This window comes from Lolium rigidum, chromosome 4 (genome assembly GCF_022539505.1).
Source record: "Lolium rigidum isolate FL_2022 chromosome 4, APGP_CSIRO_Lrig_0.1, whole genome shotgun sequence".
NCBI lineage: Eukaryota > Viridiplantae > Streptophyta > Magnoliopsida > Poales > Poaceae > Lolium > Lolium rigidum.
In genome coordinates, this window is record NC_061511.1 from 99167816 (window position 1) to 99185031 (window position 17216).

The 17216-nt window shown below is 45.1% G+C and overlaps 1 protein-coding gene across 1 annotated transcript; it reads left to right on the top strand.

Moving 5' to 3' along the window:
* Positions 1–3551: 3551 nt before the first annotated feature.
* Positions 3552–12932, top strand: LOC124649948. The gene is made up of 8 exons (XM_047189515.1): positions 3552–3827; positions 7481–7798; positions 8052–8311; positions 9136–9277; positions 9387–9758; positions 9851–9982; positions 10473–10601; positions 10712–12932. The coding sequence occupies exons 1-8, from the start codon at positions 3732–3734 to the stop codon at positions 12725–12727; spliced, it is 3465 nt and encodes a 1154-aa protein (XP_047045471.1). The 5' UTR covers positions 3552–3731; the 3' UTR covers positions 12728–12932.
* The last annotated feature ends 4284 nt before the right edge of the window (positions 12933–17216 follow it).

Consider the following 17216-nt stretch of genomic DNA (forward strand, 5'->3'; position numbering starts at 1 on the left):
GAACTCGCTCTTCCAAGCTGCTTCCAAGTTTGGATGGAGTTCGGTGGTAGCGAAGTGTACCACCCGAAAGCCGATCTGTGAGGGACTGTGAGAAGAACCTCACGCGCAACTCATCCGACGCCGAGATCGTGCCCGAGCTGTGCCAAATATCGGCTCACATGCTCGATGGAGCTGGACCCGTCCGATCCACCGAACTTTGTGAAGTCCGGGAGCCGATATTTAGGTGGCAGCGGGATCGGTTCGTAGCTGTTGGGGTACGGCTTGGTGTAGCCGAACGCCTTCCTTTTCGGCATCATACCGAACTGATCTTTCGAATTGCACAAATCTGATCCGCTGTGATGGCTGAAGGTGTCGAACCACGAAGATTCGCCGGGGTGGCATACTTAACCAGCCATGCTTGTTTTTCCGGTTCTAAGCCAAGCTGCAGGAGCTGGGCTTTGGAGGTTTGTCGGGGCGGCGTACTTAGCCGGCCACGGCCGCTTCTCGGGATCGGCTCCCGACGTTCCTCTCCGCCGTTCCGAGAGGCCGCTGTTATTGCAGCCTGGTTCGAGAGTGCCAAGGCGTTGCCGTGCAGCACGTATGCGCACGCGTATCCGTGCGGGACCTCCTTAGGCGGCTCGGGCAGGAATTGGTAGTCACTAGGATCACCACCAATCTTGTAGACGACGTATGCCGATGAGTTCGGCGGTTCCGGTGCTACCCATGCGAACGGCCGGGGCTGGAGCGGCATCTCTCCTTTGAAAGTCCCCGAGCCGGTCCCGACGGGGAGTACCGGTGACTCATGATTTCCTGGACGACGCGCGGAGCGACACGCTCCAAGGTGTTCACCGAGGCTCTCGAGTGGCGGTGCGGCGAATGAGCCACCATGTAGTTGATCTCTTGCCGCGGCGACCTCGGTGCGTTCTTCGACGGGCGGACAGGTCCACTCCATCGAGCGCGCCTTCGGGTGTGAAACCCTTCCACCGACGCCATGGGAGCGGGTTCGGTGGAAGGAGCCGATGAGTTCGGCTTCGAGGGTTGCCTTGATCTCGTCATGCTTCTTCTTGAGCTCATCGGGCGGATCCGCGTATGTGACCGGAGTGTCTTCCGCCATCTTGGATGTAGATGGCGATGTCGTGGATGTCGTCGATCGTCCCACCGGGCGTGCCAGAATGTGTTGACGTCAGAAACCCACTGGCGGGTAGAGACGGGCAACACCGTAGAGCCTTGAACAACTAGGGCTGCGGCTGGCCCTAGTCCCTCTGAGCGACGGCCCGCAAAGCCTCCTGGTCGCACGCACCGATGTTTATCACAAGGGCGTGCCACCGACCTATACCTGGTCGGGAAGGTGTGGATGATGCCTCGCTTAGTTTCTGCCAGGGCACACACGTAAACGTTAAATACGAGCCTCGATCGGCTCTCGGGTTATCCTGTGAATCGGCTCAAAGAGCCGATCCACCCATGATTCGGACGAGGTGTCCGAATATATGGTGGTCCTGCTTGATCAAGGTAAAGCTAATGAGATCTACGACGATGTGGGGTTTTCACCGCATAATCGGATCATCCTACTCCGGAGTTGGGCCTCGCGGCCACGCACGGTGATCGTAAGCCGATCCTAAACAAGGCCTAAAAACCAACACGAGGTTGATCCTCGGAACATCCCGCTTAGGGCCAACGAACGACACCCTGCGTGCCGCTGGATCCTCCCCCCTTTGTAAGGCCTAACTATTGCGGATATTAAACTAATCCTTGTAGAACAAGGAGCAATCGTAACGGATCAGATCTACTAAACTATGATCAAGCGGGGTGCCGCCCCTACGCCTAAGATAGGCGTAAGGGCGGCTAGACATGCAAGGGCTGCACTACGAAAGCATGCAGCATGAAGAACAATGCAAACCCTAACATGTCTAAGATAACTACGTTGCTCGCCATCAAAAAGGCTTCGAGTACGAGCAACGCGTGAACAACGTAGGCAGGCTTGTGCTTGCCTAGATCGCGAGATGCGATCTAGGCGGCATGATGCTTACCGGTAGAAACCCTCGAGACGAAGGAGTTGGCGATGCGCCGAGATTTGTTTGTGGTTGAACGTTGGTTGTTTATTCCATAAACCCTAGGTACATATTTATAGTCCAGCGGACTTTCTAATGTGGGCGTGCACTAAACCGTGCACGAGTAAGATTCTATCTCTAAACTAAGATGCGATCTAATATGTTACAGATACATGGGCAATTAAGCCCAACTTGGTAAAAAAGGCCGATTCACGTATTTCTTCCATGTATACTCTCAAAGTCCATCTCGATCGCGGCCCACCTCTGACTCGGTCAAATTCTGGTGATAACAACCTCTGAAATAAATCTATTGGGGAGAGGGTGGTGAAAACAAGTATTTCTGTTTGGAGGTAAAATCTTGTTCTCTTGCGAATACCAATGGATATTAAATTGGACAACATGAAGGCATGAGCTAAACATATTTCCGAAGATGAAGTTCATGCCACTTTCATTAGAAATTTTTCTAAATGACCAAGGAAGATATGCCCTATGTATAATTGATTATGCTTTCAGAGACATGTCTTTGGTTTGATCTGAGCCTGACTTCACGGGTAGACCTCAAAATCACACTCATATATTTCAGGGAAGTTTGTGCTGCGAGTAGTGAATGATATACACATGAGGGTGGATCAATAGTGCTGAAATAAAAAAAAATACAACGTTAACGGACCTGATCACAAAGATGATGGGTGGGCATGGAGGGATGAAGGTGACACCTTTGCGTAGGAGAAGGGAGGCAGATAGAGAACATTTTGATACAAAACCAATCTCTATATATATTTGTTGACCTGCCACTTCATTATTTCGCGGCAACTTACTGTTGTATACTTTTGAACTTTTGAACAATTATTTCGCGGTAACTTATGAAAGAGATTAAGTTCAAGGACCGGAGGAAAAAAGAGAAGATATGACATATATGTTCTTATCTTTGCGATTCTATGTTTTATGAGAAGGAGATACGGGAAGTGAGAGAGCACAATATGAAATAGAAGTGTTCTTCTACGGTGGTGAAGAGCATGACCTATAATTTAAATTTGAGCAACCCAAACTGCATGCTCTCTGACATTGAAAAAATATTCATTAAAACATGTCTATGCTCACATGTTTGCATCATCGGCAATATTCACATGCGATGATCAATAAACTTGAGAGCCGTAGCAACGCACGGGCATTCAACTAGTGTACATTTAGGTAATTAACTCTATATAATAACGGTTTTGCTATGTCTAAGTCAAGTGAGAATTTCTTAAGTCTCAGTCACCCACAAAAATGAACTTGAGTTACCACTTTTCTGTCAAAAAATTGCAATTGCACTTTTCTACTAGAAAAATGCAACTGATCACAATTGCACATTTTTTAAAACTGCAGTTGCACTTTCGTGAGGTGACTGAGACTTAAGAAAATCTCAGTGCGACTGAGTACGGAAATCCTGATATTTTAGCTGAAAAGGAAATCACTCAAAATCTTTCTCCTTTTTTTCCTGGCTTGCTGTATTGAGCCCCACACGCAGTGACGCAGACACCGAGAGAGAGAGAGAGAGAAAGCAGGAAGGCAGAGCTTCTTCTCCTCATCCTCTCGCCACCACCATCAAACCCCCCTTCTCCCACATCTCAGATCCCATCCATCCATCCATCCCTACCGATGCCGCCACCCCGATCGACCCCGCTGCAACGCTGAACCTCCACCTACGACTACGTCGACGCCATGCCCGCCATGGTCGCAGACGCGCCGCCCTCCCCCTCCTCGTCGGCGATCTGGTCGCGCCACCGCGACGAGATCACTTTCGACCGCCTCCGGAAGGTACCGTCACCTCCCACACAGCCCAGCCCCTACCCAACTCCATCGGATCTGGCTCCGCGGAGAATGACGGCACCTCGCCTCTGCTACCTCTACCTGGGGCGGATCTGAGACATACTTCTGGTTGGGTCCGCTCGGGTGTGGAGCTTGGTTTCTACTGTAGTAGTTTGTCCCCTGCCCGAGGGGTTGATTTGATTGCCCATGCTGTCAGCGTTCGCGTGAGTGGCCTGACTGAATAACTTCTGCCCAATCAACTGGCGTCAGCTCCAGGTTCTGCTATTGCCTATTAACATTGGGTGGCTGGAGCAGCTAAATGTTCTGTCCACTGACTCTATGCTGGGAGTTACCCGAAGATTGCAATCGACCGGTTTGTCGTGTTTGGGCAATTGTATGTGTTGGATGGTCGCTTACTGATGTGCTACCTGACCGCAGCGATGGGAACAACCGGAATTCTGTAGGGTGACTACTGCCACTTGGTTAGGGCAATTGGGAACTGCCGCGTGGCCTCTTGGGCTATTTCAGTTGATTAACCCATAGGGTTTATGCCGTCCACTCTTGAGCCTTTTATGCTAGCCGTAAGATGACCTGTTCGGTTTATACGATATAATTGGGCTCAGCATTGGTGGTGGGCTGTGTGTGTGGGTGGGGTGGTATACTAGGCTGTATTGGCCCTTAGCTAGCGATATAGTTTTGGCTAAGTTGCCTAGAATTATTCAATTTTACCTTTTCGGTACAAACTACTGGATGTACAGATGGGGAAGTGTATCTATTGGGTAGTAAATATTATCTTGCTCATCTTCCCCCGCATCTTAGTTTCTGTGCTAGAAACTAGAATAATATGCATTCATTACAACCAAGGGAATCTTCTTATGCCCTGGTACTAGAAAACACTTCCTAATCTCCAAGTAGTAGAAATGTTTCTTACTTGAATTTTCCTGAATTATCTGGTCAAGTGCGAAAAATCGGTGTCAACTCGGGGTCCAAGCAGTGGCAGAGCCAGGATTTGAGATGAGCCGGGGCTGTATTACTCCACCAATTATGCAGTTTCTACTGGGTACTGGCCCTTAGCTGGCGACATAGTTTTGGCTGGAACTTTTGGTATGGAAGTTGCCTAGAATTATGGAAATTTACCTTTTCGGTTGATACTACTGGATGTACAGATGGGAAAGTGTATATATTGGGTACTAAATAAGGTTATCTTGCTCATCCTCCCTCGTATCTTAGTTTCTGTGCTAGAAACTAGAATGATATGCGTTTATTGTAACGAAGGGAATATTCTTATGCCCTGATACTAGAAAACACTTCCTAATCCCCAAGTAGTACAAATATTTCTTACTTGAATTTTCCTCAAATTATCTGATAAAGTGCAAAAAATGGTGTGAACTTGAGGTCTAAGCAGTGGCGGAGCCAGGATTTGAGATGAGCTTGGGCTAACATATACGGTCTAAATTTTTTAGTCACAGAAGCAAGTCTATTTAACAAAATCATTCATAGCGTTACACCATGCTTCTACGAATGATCGCCAATCTCTTCCAAATTTTGTTTTGGGAAAATTATGGCCAATCAAACGACTCGGGTGTCTTGACAATGTCCTTCTCATTTCATTTCTAATTATGGGTACCATATTCATTGATTTGTCTCCAAACACCAGGATCAGCAATGACACTAGCAAGCTTAAATATTTTATGAACACAAGCTTCATGATATTCCTACAACATCAAATATTCTAATTCTAGTATATAAATCAATCTCCTACTCCAAATTGCGTCAGCACATGCACGCAGCGCCATTAGGGGAGTTGGTGGAAGGTTTTTCGGCAGGGAGGCACTGAGCAGGGACGAACCGTTATGGCCTACAGGAGAGATTGAGGAGGGGATGGGCCATGGGCCAGATGATAAGTGCAATCGGAAAGGCCCAATAGGGGTGTAAATGGAAGTTCTCAACAACAACAAAAAGCTGTAAATGGACACATGAGAATAATGGCAACGACCAGCAGCAGTTACTAATTACTACCTTTTGGGGGGAGCTGTAGGCGGGTTCCCTTTTCCGGAATCGGCGAGCCGGTGCGGCCGCCCCTCCTCGCCCCCCGGTGGTGCCACCACTGGGTCCAAATACTCTAGTAGTCTCGTGTTCTGGTCAAACCTGATGATATTGTTATCATACTAATCATTATTAAAGTGATAGATGCTATTTTGTGCCACACAGTAAGAAGGCTTCGAAAGGAAAGGGTCTGCCATTCTCTTTCTTCCCTCAATCGTTCTGATCGTTTCTCATGTATATTTTGCAACTGGTATACTCTTTGTACCATCCTGTCCAATTAATACTGCTTTAGGTTGAGCTAGAATAATAATTACTGGGAGTAGAGTTGGGGATGTAAGTGGTAGCGGCGTCCAATGAGCTCATGTCGGCTACCCGCCAAAAAAGCTGAAGTGCCATATGTAGACTGCTGCTAATCTTAATTGGCCTAACTGGACGAGACCACAAAGGCCAGCGGTGCTGCCTCGTGCCTATGCTCACTTCCCCCTTCTGGCGGCCGACAGCCGGACGCGGCGACGAAATGCTGTAGCGGTGCTACCTTCTTTCCATCCCTGCTCGGTCAGTTGCTTCCTCCCCCGTCTTCCTCGCCATCGTCCTTCTAGGCTTCGACGCTCTTTGCCGTGTTGTAGCCGAGAATAACTCAGCGTCCCGCAGCCCCTACGCTGTATGCAGCACCAGCTCTTTTTCTGCTCTCCCATTCTATTTCTCATCCTGTTCTCTTCTCTCTTTCTATTTCTCAGAGCCAATACTTTTCTATCGGATCTCTGCCATCAATTCCTTTCATGTTTGTGATACAAATGGTTCTTAATGTTTGGAAGCATTAAAGTGATATGTGCATAAGCTGATACTAATGGTGGAGAAAAAACCTTATGTTTGGAAGCACCAGCACGACTGAACGAGACTGTACTATCCAAGCATCTGCACAAATAGAATATAGATTTTTTTGCTTGGAGGCACCCATCTACTAGCAGTGGAATTCTACTTGTGCTTTCGACAGTTCAGTTTATCCAAATACAGAGAGATTGCATATAGGTGGAGAGAGTACAGACTGCAGAGGTATCAGGCGCGAGGGAGCACAGAGTGCTTCGCCGTCGCGGTACCACTTTGCCGCACGAAGCCACCAAACTACGTAAGTGGCAGCCACATAATCCATGAAGCGGTGTCTCCTGTGTTGTTCAGTGGACACGCCACATCCGGAGAGTAGAGTGGAGGGGAGACAGGCATATGTGATAAGAACAAATTTGACCTGCTATGTTCTCATTTCCTTCTTATCACTGTTATATACTTTTTCTCAATAAATTCAGGTTGTTAGGAGTATGATGTTGAGAACAAATATTTATGCCCATGGAGTTCTTTGTGAAGCACCTACAGTTTGCACGCACAACACTCTTTGGTTCTCTGCAAATGTGACATTTAACTAGTCCATATTAAAACTGACGGTGTTATATTGTACATTAAACTGGTTGTAGTTACAAGCTGATTTTGTTAAACTTATTAAGTACCTTTTTTCCCTTTCATCTTTGTGAACCTCTAGTACATTATCGAAGTTATGTCAGTTCTAAGAATGATAATTTACCATTGAACTGATCATTCTATGTCTGTCAATTCACTTGTTTCAGTTTTGGAGTGCCCTGTCTCTTCAAGGACGCCATGCGCTCCTTAGGATAGATAAGCAGACCCTCATCGAGCATGCTCGTAAGAATCTGTACTGTTCAAGGTGCAATGGGCTGCTCTTAGAAAGTTTCACACAAATTGTGATGTATGGGAAGTCAATGCATCAAGAAGGTTCAAGTGAACAAAGGAGTCTTGAGATTGAACCACATGATGTTCAGGACCCATCAGTTCATCCTTGGGGAGGCCTTTCAACAACAAAGGATGGCATCCTAACTCTTCTCGACTGCTTTATAAACGCAAAGTCTCTTCATGTACTCCAGAATGTAAGCCTTAACAGCAGCTATTTTTTTAAATCCATAACCCCATGACAGATAGTTTTTTCATGCCAGTTCTTTAATTGTGTATTTAGCAAAGACTGTTTTGTGGTGTTCTGTGTGGCCCTTGCCTTTAGCATGCCTTTACGGGACTTACTTTGGGGTTCATTCAGGGGAGTATTCAATGGATGCTAGATTAGGGTGCACTAATTGAACCATTCTGTATTTTGTGTTTGAATCAATTTGACGTTGTTTTAACTAGGTATTTGACAATGCACGATCGAGGGAGCGTGATCGGGAAATGCTTTATCCTGATGCATGCGGTGGAGGAGGAAGAGGATGGATTAGCCCAGCTATAGCTAATTATGGCAGAGGGCATGGAACACGAGACACATGTGCTTTGCACACTGCCCGACTTTCGTGCGACACTTTGGTGGATTTCTGGTCTGCATTGGGAGATGAAGCTAGATCATCTCTTCTACGGTTGAAGGAAGAGGATTTCACTGAAAGACTTATGCATAGGTGAGTATCAGGAGTGCTGTTTGTTCGATACTATATCGATGCTCGATGATCTGTTGATTCAGCATTTATTCAAAATTATCCAATTGAACTGAGAATTCACTGCAATATTTTTTTTTAGCCCATGAATGCTGGTAAGGGTTGTACTACCATCACTGGAATTATATAGTATATGGGTTCATAGTAGTTGATACATTTGCTTCTTGTCATTGATGTATATATATCCTTAATGCGGGAAATACTGAGCATTCCCTGAATGGGTTCTAGATTTTAAAGAACGTGTGTCCAATAAGCAAAAGCATCAATTTATATATATTTTCTACTGGTGTCGATACCATTGCAGCGCTGAACTCGGGGATTCAACATTTTACATGAAAACTATGTAGCATACAGTGCCCCATTAGAGCTATGACAACTTGCTGTGTCGTTTTGTGTAGTTAGGTACCACTTTTTCTTGTTTTATAATAATGCCTCAGTGGGGTGGCGACTTAAAATAAGTTAGTTGCTGTAAAGCTTTTATATATTGTTCAAACGTGACCATGTCCAAGTGTTATTTTCTGTTTGCAGAGTGTCAATTTCCTTCTGTTTAAATCGTTATAATCAGTTATGTGTGTCATATTATAAAAAAAGTCACAGTATCTTATGGTCCTGACTTCATGGATTCAATTATGTTTTGGTTCAAGATGTTCTAAATTTGACAGCATTTTCATTTTATATATACTGATTGTTGTGAAGAGAGTAAAAAACTAGTTTACTGGTTTGGCTTTTCTGATGCATATTTGTTGTAATATTTAAGTAACTGTTTTGATGGATTTTCTGCGCAACAGGTTCGACAACAAGAGGTTTTGCAGGGACTGCAGAAAGAATGTTATTCGTGAATTTAAAGAGCTAAAGGATCTGAAACGCCTACGTAGGGAACCTCGCTGCACTAGTTGGTTCTGTGTTGCAGACACAGCTTTTCACTGTGAGGTCAGGAGTCACATTCCCTTTTCAAGTACATACTAGATGACTCATGATGTGTACTTGCCTTAACTAGTTAACAGCTGTTTTGTTGACAATTTGGTTTTGGAAAATCTAGGTGTTTGAGGATTCAGTTCTAGTTGATTGGCACCAAGATTTCTTGGAGCAAGATGGAGCTTATCATCATTTTGAATTGGGTATTGGAACAGATGAAGGAAAAGCTGATATTCTAGAATTTGAAGACGTGGGAATGAATGGCCAAGTCCACAAGAAAGGCCTCGATCTTGATCAGTATGAAGACTATTTTGTCACCTTGAGAGCATGGAGGCTGGATGGCCGCTGCACGGAATTCTGCGTGAAGGCCCATGCCTTGAAGGGCCAATCATGTGTTCACCGCAGACTAATTGTGGGGGATGGGTTTGTGACGATTACCAAAGGTGAAAGTGTTAGAAGCTTCTTTGAGCATGCTGAAGAAGCAGAGGAGGATGATGTAAGTGGATCCTATTCTATACAATTAATAAGCACTAAGTCAACGATGTTTTGCAAGTTTGTAGTCTAACTCGGTGTCAAATGCATGAGCAGGAAGACGATGCAATGGACAGGGATGGGAATGATCCAGATGGCGATGGCCTTCATCCACAGAAGCATGCTAAGAGCCCTGAGCTTGCAAGAGAATTTCTCTTGGATGCTGCTACAGTGATTTTCAAAGAACAGGTAGTGTGATTTATGGCAATTCCTAAGCACAATAGGGAAGTAATGCATGTCATTATATACCATCGCAATGTATCCAGTTATATGATCTCAGCCACAGTCTGTTTTTAATGTTCAATGACATTTTTTTTTTCTGATGCATATTTCTTTTTTATATCCACCTGTTTTGGCTTCTTTTGTCGTAGTGCGTGCACTTCGTCCTTTCACATTCTTCACTCTACAGCTTGTGACCTACTTTAATCAGAACAGCCAACTCTACCACGGCATATAATACTTCACCTAGCGCACTGAACAATTTTTATCTCTTGTTTAGCTAACATCTCTGCATAGTTCTTAGTCTTCGTTCTACCAAATATAATCATTGTCAGTGTACGCCTAGTCAATTAAATGTTCAAAACAATGTTTCTTTACCGCTCATTTTGTCTATGAAAGTCAGACACATGCTCTTGTCTGAAGCATTGAGCTAATGCTACAATATTGTTTTTGTTTACAGGTTGAAAAGGCTTTCAGAGAAGGGACAGCCCGGCAAAATGCACACAGTGTATTTGTGTCTCTTGCATTGAAACTATTGGAAGAGCGGGTTCATGTTGCTTGCAAAGAAATAATTACATTGGAAAAGCAGGTGCATATATATTAAGTACCGTTGTAGATGTAGAAAAAGAAAGGGAGCAACATTTGGTAGTATTTGTCTGGTATCCTTTGATATTATGCTAAACGTGACTCATCTTACAGACCAAGCTTCTTGAAGAAGAAGAGAAAGAGAAGCGTGAAGAAGAAGAACGCAGAGAGAGGAGGAGAGCAAAAGATAGAGAAAAGAAGCTTAGAAGAAAAGAAAGATTGAAAGAAAAGGGAAGAGATAAGGAAGAAACTCCAGTTTCAAAATTTTGTGATATCTTGCTGTCACCTCTAAGCAAGTCGATCACACCAGGTAGTTGTCAATCACCTGATATGCTCGACTCCAGATACTCAGCTAGTGAAGAGGAAGATAATATTCTTGCTACAGAACATTCCTCTCCTGAAACCTCTGCTGATCAATGCTTAAGCACTGAGTCTGATGAACAAAGCAATGAGCAATGTGGTAAAACAGCAGAATTCGTTCCCACAGATTGCAATGACTCTTTCATATGCGAGCAGTCTAAATCAAGAAGAAAAATGAAATTCAGAAGGGACTCCTTCCACGAACAGGCAAACAATTGTTGGTATGAAGACCGCCAAGATGGCTCTGGGGACATGGGTGACATTCACTGCCAATCAAGGGAGCGAATAAGGAGTACTGCTAGAAGCTGCAACCCCTCGTTCAGTACAAATAGCCGGACAAGAGATAGATACGAGTACAACTCCTGTAGTTGCGGCCATCAGGAAGATTACAGATATTATCCCTCAACAGCTAGATCAGTTAGGGAGATGAAGATGCCTAGGAAAACATTGCTTGAAAAGCCCAGGTTGCAGTACCGCAGGTGCTATCCATTGGATAGTTTCGTAGTGCCAAAAGGAAGCCGGGGCTGTAGTACACCAAGCAAGAATGCAAGTCCAAAGCAAGTATGGGAACCAATGGATGCAAAAAAGAAAGCTGGCTTAGGTAATGCAAATGACGATCTTGAAACAGTTGATAATGCTGATCAATCTGATCAGTTGAAGTGTTCTAAGGATATCAATACATGCCAGAAGCTTGACATAGAACCACCTGCTGAGGTTTGTCCTGATAAGTCTGAGGAACCTTGTAAGTTGGACACAGATGATCCATGCAATAAAGGAGACATAGCTCAAGCTGCTTACTGTGATGCACCTATTGTGGCGAACAAGCAAGATTCCTGCTTGACAAATGATGCTGGTCAAATGGAGAAGTTAACCAGTTCAGATAGTTCGTCATGTCTAAGTGAGGGAGACATAGACAGCAGCATCAGCAGCTTGACCTCATTGAGTGCTCAGAACCCAGAATCCTCTTCTACTTCTGATTCAGAAGAATCTTCGGAAAGGAACAATGGCAGCCCAAGCGATCCGCCAGCAAAGAGTGCTTCCCGTTCATTACTGGAGATGTGTGCAGGAAATGGTTTCAGAGAATACCAACCGAAAAGCATACAATCTCCTGGACCCAACCAATTTGGGTTTGGTATGGCTCCTTTCCAGGACCATGTGTTGCATCACCACAAGGTACATGCACCGCCGTACTCATCAACCTTTGTTGGGTTCCACAGCCATCCGTTGTCAGTTCCAACGAGCGGATACCTACCATATTCTCAGCCAGGCAACTTCTACCCCAGCCCAGTCGGATATGGTGTTACTGGGAACCAGTGTGTCGACTTCTCAATGCAGTACAGCAATGTACATCCTTATTCAGGTCCTCCTGAATATGGGTATGTACCTGCACAGCCAGTCAATAAGCCTATTTTGACCTTCTGTGCCATGCCACCACCGCTATCTATAAATGGAGCACAACTGGTCATGACTCCAGACATGCGGCACCGTACCTCAACTCCTGAATCGGAGTTTGTTGCAGCCCAAAATGGCTGTTCCGAGCACAATAGCAAACTGGGAGATGACAGCACGCCCTTCTCATTGTTTGAATTTAACCTGCCAATAGGCCCTCCTGCCTCGGTGCTGTCCAAAGATGAGCGGAGTGGACGAGCAACTGCAATGAAACCACCAACGGGTCAATCTCAGCCTTGCTCGAGGGAGGAGACAGATGTCAAGGAATACAACCTGTTCGCCGGAACCACAAACACCATACACATACCTTCGTTCACCTAGACAGACAGCAAACAAAGCAGCTATTATTTATCACAGCATAATACTTAGCGAGTGATTTGTATTCCCCACAAACAGAATAATACCTCGAGGGTTTTTACAGCAGTCCCCTCGAATATTTATTTCTTCTCTTTTCATTTGATTTGCTCCCCATGTGTGTATGAAAATTGGAAAAGATCGTTGAGTGGTATAGAATCTACATTTTTTTTAATAATCTGAGTTCATGTTTCGTTGCAGTTTTCTGTTGCTTTGTGCTGTATGGACCTGTGTTCCAGTTCTAACGTTGGATGAGCGATGCATGAAAAATCAGCCCACCTGAACACCGATGTCATCTTATTGCTCCCTGGATCTAGAGCAGGGTAAACATGTCTTGTTTCCTTTTATTCGACCAGGTTTCTTGCATCATGGCAAGCATTGATTCTCCTTTTAGGGGAACGCAACTGGGTTGTGTTTATGATGTACTGGTTATACTAGGCCACTTGGTGGATATTGAGGATGTATCTTAGAGACCAAGAAAGTGGTTTACAATGCTGATGAAATGCATATCGTGACTTCTGAAATACAATGCTTTGTATTATTTGCACGGGGGCTTGTGGTGCACACAAAATTCTGAAGTACCGAGTGCAGATCTCAAGTGACGTGGAATTTTGGTGGTGCAGGTGTGGGGAAGATGGTGACACACGCTAGGTGGTGTGGGTGGCTGCAGCTCGGTCCTCTACGGAGCTTGTTGAGTTAAAAATTGAAATATGTTTTGCGTGAAAGGTAGGTCAAACTTGTTTCGAGCTGAATTTCATGAGGGTTCAGACGTGAGGAGTTGTCTCAGCATAAACATCGGCAGAATTCTTGTGCATGGATTAATATTCACGCGGTTTGCAAAGTGATAAGGATTGCAACAAGCTAGGTAATTTATAAAACTAAACGAATGTCAGACTGATTATGCGGATTATTCGTCCACCTCGTCATCCACTGTCCCTTGCAACACCTAGGCCTCCTTCGGTTGCTAGCCTCATGGGCTAGGTATCAACCCCCAGGGGCTGGGTGAAACTATGTGATCTTTACAGTGTATATGATGTTTGATTCTCCTTGTGATGTTACAAATTCTTGCTGGGAGGATTCCTGCTGTCACTCACACGTATCTCATGTTGGATAATTAGTATCTCATGTTGGATAATTAGGTACAATTTCATTGATTAATTTCAGAATATTAAGCATGACGACAGTAACTACTAACATGTGAAACTCGAACATACTAGATGCAGTAATCAACATGAACAGTAGCAGAGCAAACAGTACAACATCCATCGCTAAACAGATCGAGATATGTCGCACGTACCGATCTGGTGGAGGTGGCGGTGAAGATGTAGCAGACGATGTTGCAGCAGTAACGTTGTTCACGATCCGGGAGCGACCCGAACCGACTAACTGCGACGCGTCCGTCTAGGACTCTGTTCGTTTTCCTGAGCTGCAAAAAGTAAGGAAAGTCTCGGCTCGAGGCTCAATCCACTCACCACGAGCGCGGCGCGCGCGTCGTGACGTGACGTGACGTGTCGTGTCGAGCGAGGAGGAGGAGCGCGCGAGTGTAGCACTCCTTTTCTCACTCACTTACTAGTGGTGGAACAACCCACCTTATAAGGTGGTCTAACTTCCTCCCAACTTTCCATGTGGAACTAAACTTCCCACCTCTTGCCACTCCCTAGTGAGCTGCCACCAACTTGGGCTCAAACTCACAAGGCTTCCACTATGTGGGCTTTGAGATTTATAGGAAAATCTAAAATCTAGTATGGGCCATTAAGTGTAGGCAGTGGCGGAGCCAGGATTGGACCAAGCCCCGGGCCAAAAACTAAGGGTAAAAAATTACTAAAAAAACTCTTGTAATAGGGTAGAATGTGCAGGAGAAATGACTAATTTTTTTGAAATAGTAGAAGAGTGATACAAAATATGGTACCAGGTCACTGTTTTGTGCGTTCGTTCCTCCGATGAATTCATCAACAACCTCATCAACACTAGAAGAGGAACCAATACCTCAAGAAAGCAAGAATATTTAAATGAAAAAGCACAAACATGAAGTGAGATAGTCAATAATTGATACAAATATAAAAAACTTACCAAAATGTCGAGGTAAAATTCTCTTTGAGGAGCTTCTCCTGTTTGAGGAATTTCTTTGGATTGAGGATTCTTTGATGCATTCACTGTTGAGATCGACGGAAAATATATTTTCAGTTTCTGTTCCTAAATATGAAATCAATTACAAACAACTGTTAAACCATATTTTTTCATCCTCTATGCTTCCCAATCCCTGTATACTTCTAAAACAAAAAATTACGGAGTTGCAGGCTTGCAGCCGAGCCAGCAGTCGGAGATCGATCAACTGCGGCACATCACAGCGCTAGAAATCCGGCGGGGCAAGTGGCCTGAGGCGGGGCGATACAACAGTGAGACAGTGACGGAGGACGGAGACCGGATGTGTCGGCCAAGTACGCAGAGACGCCGGGGCGGCCGGCGGCGAGGCGGCCGGCGTGGGCGTCGCGTCGTGGCGGCCGATCGCTGTGCGGTTGTCCCCTGCAACAACGAAGGCACGAAGCGATAGCCATCGATCCATGCTGCAGTGCTACACGTATCGTGTACGGGACGGGCCGGAGCATCGCGCAGCTGGGGCAAGATTGGAGGCGAACGAAACGACGCTTCATCCTTCCTTGTTTGGTCGACTTGGGCCTAACCTACGCCGTGCCCCGGGCCACAAATTTTTTACGGGTAGTAAGAAGAAACTTTTCCAGCGCCCCGGGCCATGGCCCTTGTTGCCCTGGGCCTGGCTCCGCCCCTGAGTGTAGGCCCAATATTTCAACAATCCCCCACCAGATCTCAAATCCCCATTTAGAGATTTACCAATACTCACTGCTTGTTTATATACCAGTGTTTCAGCGGAGGCTGTTAAGTTGAACTTCCGCCTAGAACCTTAAGCTACATCCATTCACACTTGAACAATGGACTAAGCCTTGAATTGCAAGTTTTGCGTGAACGGGGTTTCACTCAAAGTCATGACCAGTACATGGCTGCCGGTAGCCTACCCAGCGGGTGAAGCATATGCGTCATACTTCGTGGTCTCTTCATGAGTTTACTAGAGATCACCCAAATCTCATAGATTGCGACGTTTAACAATCGAACTCATATAGGTGTGTTATTTCAAGAATGCCCTGTAGGACAACATCTTTGCTAAAATAGCCAACATAAACACATTAAGGCTTTTGCCAACCTGCCTTACAGCAAGCGAGAGTTGTGCATCTTCACATAGAGAGGGTTACATAATACTCTCCTCAATTAAACCACTAGTTTCTTCTTCCCAGGTCCTAATTCACGGGATCTCCGATCACAAAGGTTGGGTTACCACTATGGTGTAACATCAACGGGTCTCAAACCCATCTTCCTCGATGCACTTTCTATCACATTACGTGATAGTCCCTTTGTAAAGGGATCTTCCAGGTTTTTGTCTGTTTGAATATATGTAATAGTTATTACTTCGGAGTTTCGCAATTTCCTGACAGACTTCAAACGTCTCTTGACCTGTCTTGATGACTTCGCGTTATCCTTAGAATTGTTCACTTTGACAATTACAGTTTGATTGTCACAATTCAAAAGGATTGCGGAACAGGTTTTTCAACCACGAGGCAAGTCCATCAAGAGCTCACGCAACCATTACGATTCAACGGTGGTTGTGTCTAAAGCGATAAGTTACTGCTTCCATAGTTGACCTCGTCAATATGGTTTGCTTGCAAGATCTCCATGATACTGCGCCACCTCCAAAGGTAAATACATGCCCACTTGTGGCGTACAGATCAGCTACATCTGAGATCCAATTCGAATCACTATATCCTTCAAGCACAACTGGGTGCCCTGAATAGTGAATCCCATAACTCATTGTACCACATAGGTAGCGCATGACCCTATCAAGTGCATGCCAATGATCGAGTACCCGGGTTTGACATGAACCTACTCAACTTGCTAACAGCAAAAGAGATGTCCGGTCTAGTCGCGCTCGCTAAGTACATGAGTGAGCCAACAATCTGAGAGTATCTCAGTTGATCTACGGCAATCCTCCGGTTCTTGCGTAATGTCACACTGGGATCATAAGGTGTTGGAGAAGACTTGCTATCAATATACTCGAACCGGCTCAAGATCTTCTCAACATAATGAGATCGTGTTAGAGTAATCCCACTCTCGTTCTTAATAAGCTTGATGTTCAGAATCACATCAGCTTCTCCCAGATCTTTCATATCAAAGCACTTTGACAAGAAAGACTTGACCTCGATTATTACTTTCATGTTTGTACCAAATATCAGAATATCATCCACATACAAACATAGTATAACACCTTCGCCCCCACCATGGCGATAGTAAACGCACTTGTCAGCCTCATTGACAACAAAACCTACAGAAGTCAAAGTTACATCAAACTTCTCATGCCATTGCTTAGGTGCTTGTTTCGAGGCCTTATAAA